The 17,074-nt window shown below is 41.6% G+C and overlaps 1 protein-coding gene across 3 annotated transcripts; it reads right to left on the bottom strand.

Annotated features, from left to right (window-relative positions):
- Positions 1-7,764: 7,764 nt before the first annotated feature.
- On the bottom strand, positions 7,765-15,062 carry LOC122153719 (VIP peptides). Of its 3 annotated transcripts, none has more exons than XM_042795932.1 (7): positions 14,850-15,062; positions 14,258-14,379; positions 12,436-12,576; positions 11,975-12,079; positions 10,351-10,470; positions 9,575-9,683; positions 7,765-8,053 (listed from the first exon to the last, which is right to left on the bottom strand). In XM_042795932.1, the coding sequence occupies exons 2-7, from the start codon at positions 14,368-14,370 to the stop codon at positions 8,045-8,047; spliced, it is 597 nt and encodes a 198-aa protein (XP_042651866.1). In that variant the 5' UTR covers positions 14,371-14,379; positions 14,850-15,062; the 3' UTR covers positions 7,765-8,044. The 3 variants fall into 3 exon arrangements, with proteins under 3 accessions (XP_042651866.1, XP_042651867.1, XP_042651868.1); XM_042795933.1 differs by lacking the exon at positions 14,850-15,062 and adding an exon at positions 14,485-14,567; XM_042795934.1 differs by lacking the exon at positions 11,975-12,079.
- Positions 15,063-17,074: the final 2,012 nt, after the last annotated feature.

Below are 17,074 nucleotides of genomic sequence, written 5' to 3'. Positions count from 1 at the left end.
CTGGGTTACAGTGCGACCAGCTTTAAGAAGTCTAAATAAATGTTTGTATGTGTGTTTGAATGGTTCACCTTCAAACTTTCTATCACTTCAAAGCACAGATAGAGCATAAGGTCTTTTTCCATTTATTTTTATCTGGTTTTATTTTGTTTCCTTGTGCAAAACATCAGCAGTATCTCCCAGTTTAAGCTTGTATCTACACTGCAGAACACAAAGGAAAAATGGCAGCTAGACTTGGTAACTTAATATTTGTATAATTTACTTAAAATTATTGTCTTAAGTTCTTTAATCAATACATTTCTGAAAAGCTGTAATAGAGGAACAGCTTAAAAAGCAAAAATAAATCAATGAATTAAGTTTTCCTATTAGTTATGCCATATCTGGGTAATTACTCTGAGAGGTTTGTAACATGTATCTAATGCATCTAAGCATCAAAAACCAAGAAGTTTTTTGCAAAATTTGAGACAAAAATCTCAGGAAATTAGACCTGCCCAAGCCTCTGTTTCTGAAGATGCGAATGTAGAAATTGGAAAAAAAAAATCTAAATGTTTAACAATTCTCAAATTAAGTATTAAATTTGATTTAAAAATTACTAAGGCATTGGATTGCTCTTATTTTTTCAGCAGCTGATTCTCCCACAGTGAATAATACTCCACAGAGTTGTCTCTTTCTTGTAGTGTCACACTTAAACTGTGATTTTATGCAGATAACCTGCAATGAGATTCTCTTTCAAATTCCTTTGCTTATGTTCAGAAACACAAAGAAGTCTAAAATAATAGTGGGTACTCAGGGAAATCCACAATATAAAGAAGTCCTCAACCAGTGCAGAACTAGCTAAAAACAAAGCTGTTTAAGCTGTATGTATATCGTGGGCTGAATTTGGAAGACTACAGTTCCTGAGCCAGCCAGATCTCCTCTATCAAACAGCCTAGATTACAGCAACCTAAAATCTGCTTCGAATTTTACCAAAGCCAGTGTAGAAACCCTTGAAACCATAATCTTTTCCACTGTGGTCTACTGTTCCAGCTACAGAGTAAAGCTAGGGCAGGAGAGGTTTTCCTTCATTGATTTCTTCAGTTTTTAATAGAAAATAACCTAATAATCTGTATGCATGGTAATTATATAACATGCTGGTTTTACACTGAAGTTTGTCATTCAGCAAACATAAAATTAGTATAAAACACAGTATGTCTCTGAAGCAGAATTTCTGATATATTTCTCTCAGGGAATTGTCAAGTGGTAATGTAATTAGAAATATAAAACAGAACACTTATATGGATTAGTCCTTATTACAGAGATATATTGTCTATTGGCCATGGATTTTTTTATTAAGCAGACCCTTCAAACATATTTATAAAGAATAGCCATTGAAATGTCATTTTGACTTTACCAGGTGAAGTTCTGTTTGTTCCATCACTGAAAAGCAACCTAATTATCTCATATATGATTCCAGAACCCTTCAGAATATGTAAATATGCAAAAGCTATTCAACTAGGCTAAGGCCAGGGAAATGAAATTTTGAATTAGCCATTCTTTGGGAAAATACATTTAAATGGAGTCTGAAAGTTACAGAATGTGCAATGCCCAATTAAATTTGATCTTTCCAGAATCAAGCCCCTTCTCTATGAAAGCAGGGTACATTAAGCACTTGTATTATCACCTGTACTGAACAGAGAATGAATCATAAATCAAAGGGTGATGACCCAAGTAGTCCACTCAGCAGGATTTCTTTATTTCTGCACAGTAGTAGACTAATGATCCAGAAGATAATCCCTGTTGTAATCCTTTAGCTATGGATGAAAGGAGACCCTCAGACCCTCACCGTCACTGGCGCTACACTTTAGCATAATATTTTAATATACACGATATAAATACACAAATGCATGCTTGCATGGCTCTCTTCTTTCTTTTGAAAACTTAATGCTGGTGACAGGCCAGTGTGTAACCCATATCACTCATTACTCACAGAGCGGGTCAAAGGACATATAGCTCTCCATCCTAATCTCCTCAATAACCTGATAGGGTTTTGCTGTGAACTGACCTCCATTTCCCCTTCCTTTGGCTGGCAAAAGTCAGAAAAGGGCCAGGGGTGCTGCTGCTGTCACCCAGCTGCCCAATATCACAGATGACAGAAGGGCAGCATGAGGGGTTCATTTGTCATCTCCCTTGGGGGCAAGATCAAGGAGGTTGGATTTTAAAAGTGCAGGCTATAGCTGTATAAAAGAATGTATTCAGAGATCTAGGTTAAACTACCTCATAACCTGGGCATCTGCCTGTTTAAGAACATAGTTTTCCTTACACATATTTTAGACAGGATTAAGTGTCTCCCTCTCCACCTACCTCAGAAAAAGGTATTGTATTTCAGGTGCTTGGTGATTCTGCTTCCTCAGTTTTTGGAAACTTTAAAATGTTAGAGAAGCAATGAAAAAATTGTCCACATTGAAAAATCAGCTCTTCCAAGGCCCTCAGAACAGAGGGCCTCAAAATCACTAGTCACATTTCCAAAATGACTGCAATAAAAAAAAAAAAAAAAAAAAAAAAAAAAATAGAGTTATTTAGTAATTTTGAAGGTGAAACTACGTCTGTTAAACTGTAATCTAGGGGTGTGAAACTCATTCTGAAACATGATCCCACTGGGCTTGGGGATCCAGCATGGTCTCAGAAATGGAGAGTCATTTACAAGATGAGACAAGACAGACTTGTTTCTTTAGCCTAACAAAGCAAATTTTGGGAGGTAAATGCAGTCTATAAATACATCCAGGAATACAACTCCCTGAGAATAGTAATGGTACTCTTACAAACAGGACATTAGGATGGTAAAAAATGGATGACAAGCTATTTGTCAAATATTTAGGCTGACAGTTAAAAGACAGTTCCCAATGAGTACAGCTGCTGTGCAGCAGCAGAATTAGGGGACAAAAAAATCCAGCTGTGCTCCTGATGGATTTTGTTAAGTTAATGAATGGACTTGCATGATGTAAGGTCCTCTGACAGCAAGAGATGACTCCTTGTTTCTTCTCAAAGCAAGGGTCTGAAATCTACAGGGAACAAAAAGCCATATATAAACTAGGTTTAACACCAGGTACTATTTTGAAGACACAGTCTTCACCTGCTCTATCTCAACATATATCAGTCTCTTCTTTCTTACTACATGCTTCGCTTCTGAAGACTGGAGCTCTGGGACCAGCTTTGTAATGTCAAGAGCAATGCATTGCTCTGAAAGGAATCACCAGACAGGACTGGAACCATTGGCACGAAATCTAGATTTTTTCAAACTTTTCTTACTTTTTCACCAAGATTCAGTTTTTCTGCATAAATTATATATCCCTAGCTTTGTCATGAAGAATCCTCCTAGCATACAGCAGTTTGTTTTCTATACTCCCTAATAAGAAGCAAAATTGCTTGCTTAAAACAGTGTGCAGATGTTCTGGCTGTGATTATGGGAAGAGGGATTGGCTGAAAGACAAAGATGAAGAGCTGTGTTAGAATAACAACAAATGGTGATAAGGCATCTGTCAAACATTATTTGTGACCACTTCCAGTAAAAAGCAGTTCAGTAGTATATAAAATAAGCAAACATCTAGGAACCACCCAGGGTCCACATAAATGATTTCTTCTGTATCAAAAAGCTGATGTGCAAGAACTTGACACCGCCTACCATCTGGCCAAGTGGCAACACTACCAGGTAATTTTACAAACAAAACTAGACATAGTTCTTTCTTTGTCCTACTCACTGAATATCCAGGCTATTTCATATGCTACTGTCAAAAATTGCTGCTCTGTGTACATTTCCTAAGTAAAAAGGTCTTCACAGATTGATCTCATCTAACAGTAGGAGACAGTGATTGTTTTTATCTTCTCTTCTGCTTTCCCTCCATGACAAAAAGAGGATATGTGCTGGATAATAGCAAATTTTGACTTGACATCTATTAAGTAGTAAGATCAACATATTAAAAGCATTTATATTGCGTGTTTAGAAATAACTTAAGCTCTTAGATGCTGTGGCCTCATTGAAATGTGAAATAGGGCTTCTAAATGTCCAGGCCAGTTCGAGAAAAGATCCAGAAAATGGATTTTATCCACCAACCTCACATATACTCTTTGAAGCATATTAACCTACACAAAACTCTATCTAGTAATAAATAATTCACTCAGTGGGGAAGTACAAGATCTTTTTTCTTCTTTTTTCCCCTCATTATTGAAACAACCCCCATTCTTTCCCAAAAACATGCACCATTAAAAATATTTTTCTCACTGTGGTAGTGTTGATATTTAGATAAGAGAATTATATTTTTCACTGTACCATTATGATTTATGTCACTTTGAGCTTAATTTTTGAATAATCAGCCCCATACTTATTTACAAATGTTGATCAAGTTAGGGAACATACTTATCCTCACAAGCGAAAGCTGTTTTTTCTCTCCCTGCTAAGTGGCCTGTATGTATCTGTGTATAAAACTGTAGTAAAACTTTTCCTGTTTGTTCACTTTAGAAGCAGAAGATGCATCAAATTATTCTTCAGACTTTTTTAAAGATTGATGTAAAAGACCGATGTCTAGTTTCCTACCTCCAATCCTAAACCAGCTTGTCAACCTGGCAAGCAATTTGTCTGTGATGATTGTTCCAAAGCAGAAAGGAGAAAAGCTGAAAATATTGTAGTTGCCCGAGCCAGTGTGAGCCCCAGGAGGCCACACATTCTGCTTGATGTATCCAAGGAAAGGTCAGCCTTCTGCACCAGTCACAAACCAAATGGGAAATCTCCAGTGGGAAGTCAGGGGCTGTCTGTGAGCAGGATAGGTTGTTCCTGCAAATCTGGTTGTGCCAGGTTCTCTGAAATACTCATCTCCAATAACCAAGTCTGGCAGTTATTAGATTGCTGCACTGTAAATTTAAGGTCTGCTGTACTTGTTCCTCTCAAAAGCATAGGCTACCTTAGTGAGGCAAAGGTGAGAGTATTAACAAAGAGTGAGGAAGCTTGTAGTAAGTGGAGGAAGGAGAGAGAAAATAAGGAAAAATAAAAGAGGTAGTGGAAAGCATAGGTAGTATCACAAGATACAATAGACAGCCTTTTCCATCTACCTTTCTCTAATGCCTTACAAGCAAATTGTTCTTGTATACATACATCTCTTCTCAAAAGTTCTGTCTTTGGGGAGAATTCAGTGTTCTTATACATGCAGTTATACCTATCCTTTGGTTCCAAGTTACCCATTTTCATATTTTTAAACAGAAATTTTGTCTCAGACTTTGAGGTGGAATAAATACTCATAGCCTCTCAAACCCATTTAAATATCAGAGAAGCTCTTAGGGTTTTATTAATTTTTAATGTGTTTTTACCAGCTGTAATTTTAAAATGTTTTCTCAACTTTTGTAATTCTCACAGCCTTATACACAATCCTGAGGGTTGCTCTTGAGTGGGTGATGACTGTACAGATGCACACAAGCATGAAAATCCTCTCTGTGGATTCAGGACCAAAAAATATCCCCTTCCAGTGCTGGTAAAGATGCACTTAAAAGTGATTCTGTCCCTTTCTTTAACAGCTCCATGAGGTAGGTCAGAAAAGCAAACCCCATTCAATAAAACAAAAAATAATGAGTTCTGTTGTCTACAATCGCAGATTTTGCTACCTTGTGTTAGAAGTGAAATTCTAGAGAAACATGGTGAGCTGTTTCCTTAACATATACCTCAATAGTAAACTCAGGAGGAAGGAATATTCCTTCCTCCTAATACTTCTTCCCAAACGGTTGCATTCTATCTGTCAGTGATGCTCTTCTAAATCTCCCAAGTATTTTTTTTTTCCTCCTAGCAATCCTCTTGGCACCCTCTTTGGAGCTGCCCCTTTCATTCTCCTAATTAATACAACACTTTTCTTCCACTCTTACAATATATTGCAGATGGGTTTTAAGATTGGTGACATGTTAAGACTCATTGACAGACTGAAAATTTGTCTCATTCAGTGAAATGTCAGAATTTTCTCTTCAGTTTTATCATTTAACCTTACCATAACCACTTGGCCATGGAGTTGAGGTGAACAATGTTACATCTTCCACAATTAACTAGTCTCGATGTATTAATGAGCCTTTTATCTCCTGTAGAATGTCAAAAATTGCTATGACAAATTAAAGGCCATCCTTTAACACAAATATCAAATCAGGTATATTATTCTGGAAGTTAGTATCCCTCCTTTCAGTGCTAGGTTTTGCATGTTTTACCTACCTTTTGCTGAAATGTATGTAGAATTTTGCGTGTACTTTGGACTGTGTCTATTTGCTAACCCTCTGAGGAAGCCACCACAGTATTATTTATTACAATGAGGATATTAATTTTGTATTTTATAATATATATCTATATATGATTTCCTAATAAGCGTACCTTTCTTCTGTAACCCACTCCATCTCCATTATAACAGAGAAAATACATGTTCTAAGGTTCATTGGCTTAGGGTAAAATAAATTCTGTCAAGGCTGGATAGAAAGAGCAATAATAGCATCTAATCTGTGCAAGCTCATTTTCTTTTGACATGCAGTTGCCAGTATTCAAAAAAACTGCAAATCAGAAGGCTACATATTTATGAGAACTAGTCTCCACAAATCTCAGATTTTATCATGTTTGAAACTTCCTTCTAAATGAGAACAGTAAACTTGTAAGTGAAACTTGTAAATCAGTTTTATCACCGTCTATGTGTGCATATGTATGATATATAAATATACTTGAAGTTCCAAATTGAACTTGTAAGTAGGTCTGATAAGTTTTTCTACTTCAAATGTCATCTCCTTCTAGGAGGTGGGAGGAGAGTCATGGCAGTTTTATGTCTGGTATCATGCATGAATATGCATTTCATATGTTGTGCATGTAGTACCACGCGCTTTCCTTACTGCAGTGGAATTATCAGTCCTTACAACAATAAGTAATTCTTTAGAAAATTATTCAATTGGTTAAATCTACAATTTTAATAAAATACAACCAGACTCTGATTCACAGCAACAGTGAATCAGCTGCAAATTTCCAGTTCCATACTAAGCTTCAGTGATATAAAACTAAAAAAATGGGGTCCGGAGGCTTACTTGCTTGTCTTTCTAATGTAACATAGTATACCTCAGTTAAAAAAGAGTATCTTCCTCTATTGCTATAGTAGAGAGAGCACTTACTGGGACCTCTACCTGTAGCATTATTTCAAACCAGTAATAGTTTGCCATGATAATAAAATGATTTATTGTCTACATATTCTGTAAATGACATAAATTCTGAAAAAAAAAAAATAGTATAGTGTCTTCAGATCTATTTTATATATAAGGAATAGTTTCATCATCAAAGCTACAGACAACTGAATGTAAAATAACCAGTGACTTCAGGCATCAAACAAATCAAGGGATAACATACTTTGTGTGCTTGGTCAGCTCCAGAGCATCCAAAACACAGCTGAAAATTAAGGATATATTTCTTGTCTTAATATAATTTGTATATTCTGCAGTTTTAAAGATCTGAAGAGGAAGGAAAGATGCTGTCAGAAGTCAAATAATTTTTAATGCTTTTTCATTTTCTCTAGTTGCTTGGTAAGCAGCTAGAAAAGCATTCCCTTTTGCTTGGCAGTAACCTTCAGAGATATTTGTAATGCAGTTTTACACACTGAGCATTCTTTTCCTAACATTTTTACACTTGTTTATGAAACTATCTGGAAATGTATCCCTATGATCATGCAGTCTTATCTGAAGTTGTACTACACCTAAAATAAGCCAATTAGTAATAATGGGCTATTTTCAGCTGCACACTCATTTTCAAATGAATTTATTGAAGTAAAGGATTTACAGCATATGGACTCACAGACTTCTCATGAGTTAAACTGGCATCCATATGTACAGCTTTCAGTAGAGAACTCTAGAGTAATATTTACAATGTAAATATCAACTTTTATTACATAAGAAACAAATATATCACAACTTTCACTTCACAACATATTTGTTCTGGTTTGATGACTAAAGTCATCTCTTTGAAATACTATGTGGAACTCAAAAATAGCTTGTTCTTGTCATAAACTTTACCAGGTGTCCTTCAGAGGTCCTGAAAAGTAAAGGAGAAATATTCTTTAAGTCATTTTCGTAAGCAGTTGCATCATAAGGTCTATAAAAGCAGGAAGAGGACAAGAAGTAACGCTTGATATAAAACAATTGCTGCGTTTGGGACTGACAAGCATGAGATGGAGCTATCCACAGGAGCTTGATGGGCATTACAGACAGCAGACAGGGCTGTAGGGTGAGGAATAAAAAGTTGAAGGATTAGGCAAAAATGTTACTGCACGTTGGCCGACAGCACAGAACAGCTCACTTCAAAAACCACTGTATCCTTGAAATGGATACACAAATTCATGTTGTTTGATACACTCTGCATCAGCAACCTGGCACCAGGATAAAATGACCAGTAACAGTGAATACTGAGTAAGTGATTCACCTATAGGTAGATCTGGATCATCAGTACAGTCCATAGAAAGGAAAGGACTGAAAATATTTCCAGGAAGATACCCGGGACCCACTGCACGAGTACTCTCTCTCACTTAGTCAATGCTACAAGTTTTAAAAGCTGTAAAATCCAGGAGAACACATTTTTGTAATAATCTCTAGAAATAACATTTCTTTCCAGAATCCCATCACTTACAAATTGTTTTAATACATGAGGCATAAGGAGTTTATGTCCTTTCTGATCTTTGGGAACTTAGAGGAACAGCCACATTTGTGGAAAAGAAAATAACATTTTCTTTCAGTCTTGGAAGGAAAAAACAGTTCGGAAAAATGTATTTTCTCTTCCCTCCTCCCAATCCCCTCCCCCCCCCAATTATCTTCAAGAGTAGCCTTTTTCTTACTTGTAGTTGAGACACAGATGAATGCCAAAAAACATCCTATCATCAATTTCATAACACACTTTCAAAAATACCAAGCTTGATTCACTTCTACGTTACCCTTTCAATTTTATGTCCCTTCAAATGCTGTGATGTAGAAGTGTTTACATTTCAGTAGACCAAAGAAACATATTTGTGAATGATTTTAGAAAAATAATACGAGCTAAATGGAAAACAGTAACTGCAATATTTACATGTCAGACCATCCCTCTGCAGCACACCTTAGATGGGATTCAAGTGCTTTCTTAATGCTTAGGGTTCGTCTTGCTGATCCTCTTAGTTCTAGGGGCAACTCCCTTCTAATGAAATAGTCATAAACCAAAACGTGATGCTTTTTTTTAATTAAAAGAAATATCCTTGAGTTTGTTCTCTGAAGAAATAATAATCTTTGTCAATTCTGGTTTTATGATGCAGTGCACACAAGCTGAAACACCCAACTGAGTTAGGTGCATTTACAGTGCCATTTATTTAGGAAATTTCAAAACCAGCAATCATGGGTTAACTTAATTATTGCCATTAAAATTATTATTATGTTCAAACACAATCCCTATAGCAACATTCAGTGTTTCATGGAACATGGCTCTTTTCTAGGCGATCCTGCTTTTCTGATAGGCCACACTTCGTGTATGATTAATCTCATTTTATGGGTCAAGTAACAGATAGCAAGAGGAAAGAAAATCTGGGTATACCAGTGGGAGGTGGCTTAGCAGCTCATCTACGGAATCATAGTTTTCTGAAAAGGAAGGTTCAAGAAGTTCCGCTTCATCTCGAAGTTTAGCAGGGTTTAGCTCTTCCTGGCTGTTTTGGATTAGAAACAAGTTTTATTGCTCTCAGAAGAAAAAGCAAACAGGCAAGCAAAGCTGCCTTCTAACTATAGCTATTGCACGTTTTGTTACACGTATGCCAAAGTGTTATAAATCACATGAAATAGCATGTTTAACAGGTGAAGAGACCTTTTAAAAGCAGTTGTCTAAATGAGTGAATATACAAACAGAATATAAACTCTACAAAAATATATGCTGGCACTTATCACCTATACTGACTGGGACATATGCTCTTTCTGGGGCTTCTAAATTTTCATTTCATGTGTTTACTTAAAGACAAATTTTCAATAAATAGTGCATTTTCTTTATAAAATTGTTGTTCATGTTCCATAGCTCTGTGGATTTTTCCTTAAGAGGCTTTTTAATAAATGAAACCATTTTAAGAATCTGTCAGAAGCTTTTTAAAATTGCCAGATGCTGTCTCCTCTTTATGCTTCTGTTCTAATCTGATTGTGGTGCCTGTTTCAGTCTGGAAGAAAATGCTGTCTGTATTTGAAAACTATGTTATAAACTATGTTATAAAGTCATTAATGTTCACTGCATTTTGTTTGTCCTCTCTTTATACATACATGGGTATAAATCGTTTCTCTCTTAATACCATAAAAGTATGGAAACAATGTACATTTGCTCTCTTTTAGTACCTTCTTTTTCCAGTTAAAACTGAATTTAAGTATTTCTTCACAGCCATTTGCTTTCGAAAGCGGCTGTAGTTGTCAGTGAAGACAGCGTCAGAGTGGCGTTTGACAGGACTGTCCTGGGAGCTGGCAGTACAACAATTACAAAGAAAAAATTAATAGACGATATCTGTTTAAAATAAGATAGCATTAAATGAGTGAAACAAACTTTACAATGTTGATTAGCTAAATAAAATCAAATTTTCATTTTGGCTTTCATTTCCAACAATGACTTTGGATCTTTCTTCTGTTGAAAAGAAGCCACTGCCTCTATTGCTTACTATGTATTTTAGTAACAAGAAACAAACTCCAAGGATCAGTATTCAGTCTTTTTGGGCACACCTTCCACTGATTTCTTTCTCCTGCTCAGCTTTGCTATGGCCCATGCAATTAGGATCCACACTCAATGATTTCTAGAGTCCCTTTGCCAGGAATTCTGCAGGATCAAATGGCTGAGTGTGGATTTCACGACTCCCTCCTGTCTGTTCTCACAGCCCAGGTTACTCTTTTCAATAAATTGACTTTATTCTGATTTCTATCATTTGCATAAATATATTTTAGTACAATGTCAAGGTGCAGATTGGTTTAAGTCACGGTAAGCTCTTAAAGGACCTGGTCACTGTTCATAGTGAACTCAGTGAGGACAAAGCTTGCCTCTGAGGAAAGTAAGAGTGTAGCATCACATACATGGCTACAAATGCTTGTTTTAAGGAGGTATCAGGAGAAAACCCACATCTTGTGAAATCCAAACTTGGAGACCTATTGTTCGTGCATGATCTTGGGAAGCCTCAGTGTGTTCTGCTTTAAATGATGTATGTTAGTTTATAGTGTATGAGAAACTAGCACTGTAAGTTCTGGAACAAAGGCAGGATTGACATAAATGCAGGATCTAATTTTCACTCAGCTTTTGAGCACATGAAGTAGGCACTCAAAGGAACTGTGATATCAGGTCAGACTGAAGTTTTCTACTATTCCGTTCCCAAAAGCGCGCAGTAGCTGCTGCTTAGGAATATGAGAACGAGGGAAGTATACAGTGATCCTTCCCAGCATCCTGGGACCATTTGTTTATGGACATCCTGATCTGGAATTTGCACCCAGATCCCTTGTCTATTGATTTCCTCATTCTTTTTTGAATCCTTCTAAAATACAGATCTCCAAAACATCTAAGAATATGTTCTACAGTAGGAAAAAAATCGTTCCTTTCTGTTTTCACTGTAAACCAATTGTTTCTTAATTTCATTGAGCATTCCCCGTTGTTATCTAAGTACTGAGTAATCAATCATTTTGTATTTAGTCATTCATCTGCCAAGCTAGTAAAAACACTACCAGAGAAAAAAAATAGCGTGATAATCATTATAATATTGCCAGTATTTATTATCAGTGCTATGTGCAGTGTCTGTTGCTCTACCCCTCACAGCTGTATCAGGAATAAATAGTAAAGTATTCATTTAGTAACAAATACCACTTAGTTGTTATATAGGATTTTCAGCTCCCCCATTATTATGTTAGTTTCTCTTAGGTACAGAAGGGTAAAAATTTGCCAATGAAGTCAGCTATGAAAAACCTCTACCTAATGTAAGTGTCACCTCACCTAACTCGTTTTCTAATAAGCGAATGCAGATATCTCTTCACAGCAAGTTTAGCCAAAAGATGGCTGTAGACACTGGTGAATATTCCATCAGCATGCCTTGCATTTCTGAAATGGACAATAAATAAACTCTGCAATACAACCTGGGTTCATACCATTTTGACAACGTTCATTTTGTAAACATAATGATTTATTTATCTACTGTACATATTAAATTAAGATAATTTCATAAAACAACTTCCAGATTTTTACAATATACTTTTTAGCCCTTCTTGGTAAGTGAATGAATTCCTCATGCCAGAATGGCAGTGCAATCAGCACTTCTGCAGACATTCCTGCTGCTACCAGAGGCCACGTGGGTTTTTTTCTGTAATCAATTCTTCCTTTCCTATTAGTTTGAACATGTGACCGATCTTTTGGCATAATTCATTGTCATTTGTATTTGTGATAATAAAGAAACTCACCTATCAATAATTCTGGACAGATCAAAATAGAATTTCTCATTTTCAGGTAGAGCGTTCTGCAAAATGTCTGATTCAGACTTTAATGACCCGTGGGCATGGTCAGGTTCACTGGCTCCACCAAATGGCATTCTGTTTCCCAATCTGTTGGAGAAGGAAACCATGTGAGGTACTGTTAGCTGAGGACATGCAACACTTCACTGCAGCTTACGTTCTGGTCTGTGTCAAAATGCACATCTACCTACATTAATCTGTAAGGCATTTTAAAGTAGTCTGGATAAAACAAAAATCATTTTCAGGTATAATCCATGCTCAGTGATAGAGTAATCTACATAACAGATACTTCTCTCTTATGCATTTTCTAGATATATGTTTTCCTTGCACACAATTTATTCCAGTGAACAGTGCATAATGTATGGCAATTACAGCTCAAGTGTCAAGCATGAAGCTTTCATAACAACTATATTTTACATAAACGATGGATGGAATCACCAGCCTCCACCCATGAAAAGTAAAAACAGCTCCTGTGAAGTACCTACCTTCCAACTAAGACTTAAAATGTGCATTGAAATGCAGTATGAAACAGTTCTTAGGCCTTCTCTAAATAAATACACCCTCGAGAACTTTAATATGAAGTACAGTTGTGTACCTCTATGTGTTCTTATTCACTCACATTTGTATTAATTTGCTAGTTGCAAATTTAAAAAGGCTCACATTTAATCTCTCAAAACTTATCACAGCAATTGTTCTGTATAAACCGATTTACAGGTCACACTTTCATAAAGTGCTGTTTCTTACGATGTGCCGTATTTTATCAAGGGCAAATGGACTGCATAGCAGTAGTTTGGCATCAGGCATTTCTTCTGGCTGCTCTGAACTTCTGTGGCAGACAACAGGCTCTCATTGTTATAGCAAACCCCTGCGTGTGATGATGTGCAAAAATCACATACTGGAACTAGGATAGGCTATTGTTCTGGCAATTTTACAGTCATTATAACTATTAGTACTACTTGTATATCTGATACATGGAAGACTTCTGTCTGGTATAAAGAGTAAAGCTGTTGTGTAAAATAAACTAAGTCACATCTTTTGAAAATCAGTCACTATGCTGTCTTGCTCTACCGTTTTTCACCTGTCTTTTTACACTTCGTGTTCCTCTTACCTAAATGTAAAACGTACCTTTCTGCCATCTGATTTTAGTTAGGTGACTAATAACAACAAGTCAGAGCACGTAGCAGTACACAAACTACACATCAGCCCATACGGGCCACTTCCCCTCACTCACGATTTAAGAGTTTTTAATGTGTTCGATTTTGCCTGTGTTTGCCTCTGCCTTTTAAAAGATCCACACACACACACCACACACCCCACCTCGCTGAACGCCAGAGGTAAAGGAGCTTTCCCACAGGAAAAGCCGACCGCATTTTGACGGACACGCATCACGTCCCGGAGCACATTTTAACGCGCAGCCTCCGCACGTTCGGCGGCCCCCGCCCGCGGGGCAGCACCGCCTCGGCTGGTGCCTGCGCCTCTCGGGGCGGGGGGGGGGGGGGGGGGGCTGCTAAAGGGCCGGCTCGGCGGGCACCGGCAGGGCTTGGCCGAATCCTGGGCGCGGAGCCGCGCACCCGCCGGTTCCCGAGCAAGCACCGCGACGGGGCGCACCGCCCTGCGCGCACGGCGGCAGACGGGCACTTCTCACAGCACACACACAGACAAACACACACACACAACCCCTCTCGTCGACTCCCCCGCGGAAGGCGAGCCCCGTCGGGCCGGCGAGGCGCGGAGCGGCGCGGAGCGGCGCGGAGCGGCGCGGGGCCCTTACCGCGGGACGGGGGGGAAGGCGGCGGCCCGCGGGGGCAGCGCCCGCGCCCGCCAGCAGAGGGCGCTGAGGAGGGCGAGGGCCAGCAGCAGCGGGGAGGCGCCGCGGTGCTCCATGGCCGCCACCTGCGGGGAGAGAGCGCAGCCGTCACCCACCGGCACCCACCGGCACCACCGGCACCCACCGGCACCCACCGGCCCGCCCGCACCCACTCGCCCGCCCCCACCCACCGGCCCCGCGGGGCGGCAGCCACGGCCGCCGGGGACCTGCCGGCGGGCGAGGAGAGCTGGCACACACCCCAACACCCCTCCCATCCCGGGGAGGGGCGCAGCGGAGCCCGGGGCTTGGCGACCTTAAAAAAAAAAAAAATACATATGTAGTTTTTAAGCGGCTAAAAAAAAAAAAAAAAAAAAAAAAAAAAGAAGGGTCCGTCCCCGTTTCCCTGGGCTGTCAGACCCGCTCTCCGCGACCCGACGGCCGGGGCGGCTTCCCTTGCGGGTGCGGGAAAGGAGCAGTGGGGGGACGGGGACACGGGACGGGGACACCTCCCCCACCGCTGGGAAGTTGCCGCTGCGGCGGAGGGAAAGTTACTCACGGAGCCGCGAGTCCGTCGGTGGGGCTGGCTGGGCGGGCGCGGAGCGCTGCGCTGCTGGGGGCCTGCGCCCTGCCCCGCTGCGCGGCTGCCGAGCTGCGCGGCTGCCGGGGCGGCGGAGGCTGAGGAGGAGGAGGAGGAAGAAGAGGAGAGCTCCGTCTCGCCGCACGCTCTGAGCTGCCGGCCGCGCCGCCGCGTTTTATAGCGTTTACACGTTTCTGCTCCCGAAGAAGCAATCACGTTACTGGGGAGACGTCACCTTCCCAAGGGGACGGTCGCTTTGTTCAGGACAGTCAGAGACTTATATTTAACTCATGAGCAGCCGCGCACCCAGCCTTTCCCCCCTCCCCCCCTCCCCGCCCCCCGGGCCATTATTTGATTTATATTAATGAGTTAGTTTTGCGGGGAGCAGGGTCACGTCGGCAGCGTGATTCCGCCTCGCAAAGCATGAGAGCAGGCGGCTGGAGGAGGGGGGGGGGGGGGTGGTACGGGGGGCACGCCGCACCGCGCACCCCTGCCCGCACCCGCGGCACCCGGGGGGGACGTGGGTGCCCACCCTGGGGCCCTCCGCTCCCGCCCCGAGTGCTTCCCAGCCGAGTCCCCCCTCGGCCCCGGTGTTGCTCCGTTTCCCAGCTCTCCGCCGGTGTTTTTGGGCTGAGCCGGTCCCTCTCCGTCCCCGGCACATGCCCGTCCCTGCCGGGGGTTCCCGCTCAGGCGCTGCGCTGCAGGGAGTTGGTCTCAAACCCAAATCTTTCTACGGGCTTTAGCTCGATTTTAGGAGGGGCGCGGTGTTCACCGGTCTCTGCTTTTTCGTTTAAACCGTGTGTGTTCGTGGGAAACGGGTCAGCCCCGACATCCGAGCACGGCTTGGTGCGTCCAAGCGCTGTAGGTGCTTATAACCGCTCCGCTGCTCCCAGCGCCTGCACCCGCTCCGCTGGCGCGCAAGTAGCGCGGCTGGAGCGCGTGTTAAACCCCGTGAGCAGGGCGGGGGAGGACAACTCTTCTAACGTGTCTGAAGCCCAAACCTCGGGGCTCGAGTTACTGCCACAGCAAGGGAGAATCAGATGGTTTCAAGCCTTCGATTTTCTCCTTCGGATTCTTCCTGCCTCAGAGAGATCTGTGGGCAGCAGGGAAAGAAACACGGGGGAGGTGGGCGTGGGACCCGCGGGCGGGCCGGCAGGGCTGGGCTGTTCCCGCAAGCATTTCTTCAATGTCGCAAGGTGTCTTTTCAGTGCCTGCCCTGAAATACCTGCCAAAGAACTGCGGCAAGAATTCAGATGAAAAGGTCATTAGTCTCTGGTTTTGGGGGGGGGGGTTTCTTCCTTTTTTTATTTTTTTTTTGTTCCCCTTGACCTTTTTTGCCTATAATCCTCCTACTCAGTAAGTAACGATTGTACAAAATCCATACAGACGATTTCACCATTTCTTCTTACTTCTAATAAGTTTCTCTATTTCATGTTTCACTAAAGGTTAGGCAGGCTCAATGCCGAAGATTCTGCGATGCTTAATCTCATTTTCTAATTCAGTTACATAAAAATTAAGTGAATTAGATTAAAAATGCCTGGAAATTTGTTTCTGGGATGACAGCTTTGACTAAAACCAGAGTTCCTGCAGTAGTCTAATTTCGGGAAATTTTCCCCTTGTTACTACGTAACTAGAGGTCGAAGTAGCAATTCTGCTCTGGAATGGCGAGATGAGCATCAGTAGCCCCCCTCAGAAATACCACAGCTAGGGCGTACAGGGATTGTGCTGTAGGCACGACCCGGGGAAGTTCAGCGGACTTCACCCAAGTGCTTAAAAGGAGAGTAGGAGAAACCCATCCCCTGGGCCAGCGCGGGGAGGGCGCGGGCACCCCGATCCTCAGCCCCCTCTCCTCAGCCCCCTCTCCTCAGACCCTCTCCTCAGCCCCCTCTCCTCAGCCCCCTCTCCTCAGCCCTCTCCTCAGCCCCCTCTCCTCAGCCCCCTCTCCTCAGCCCCCTCTCCTCAGCCCCCTCTCCTCAGACCCTCTCCTCAGCCCCTTCTCCTCAGCCCCCTTCCTCAGACCCCTCTCCTCAGACCCCTCTCCTCAGACCCCTCTCCTCAGACCCCTCTCCTCAGACCCCTCTCCTCAGACCCCTCTCCTCAGCCCCGGCTCCTCAGCCCCGTTCCCGCCGAGGGCGCCGCTGCGGAAAAAGCCCAAACGCTGCCGGTAGCAGGAGCCGGAGAAGGAAGGAAGGAAAAGTTTCCTT

The sequence above is a fragment of the Tyto alba genome, unplaced genomic scaffold, assembly GCF_018691265.1.
Source record: "Tyto alba isolate M040663 unplaced genomic scaffold, T.alba_DEE_v4.0 Super-Scaffold_22, whole genome shotgun sequence".
NCBI classification, from domain to species: Eukaryota; Metazoa; Chordata; class Aves; order Strigiformes; family Tytonidae; genus Tyto; species Tyto alba.
The sequence above is the reverse complement of the archived record's forward strand: the minus strand, read 5'-3'. Positions and strand labels throughout refer to the sequence as shown.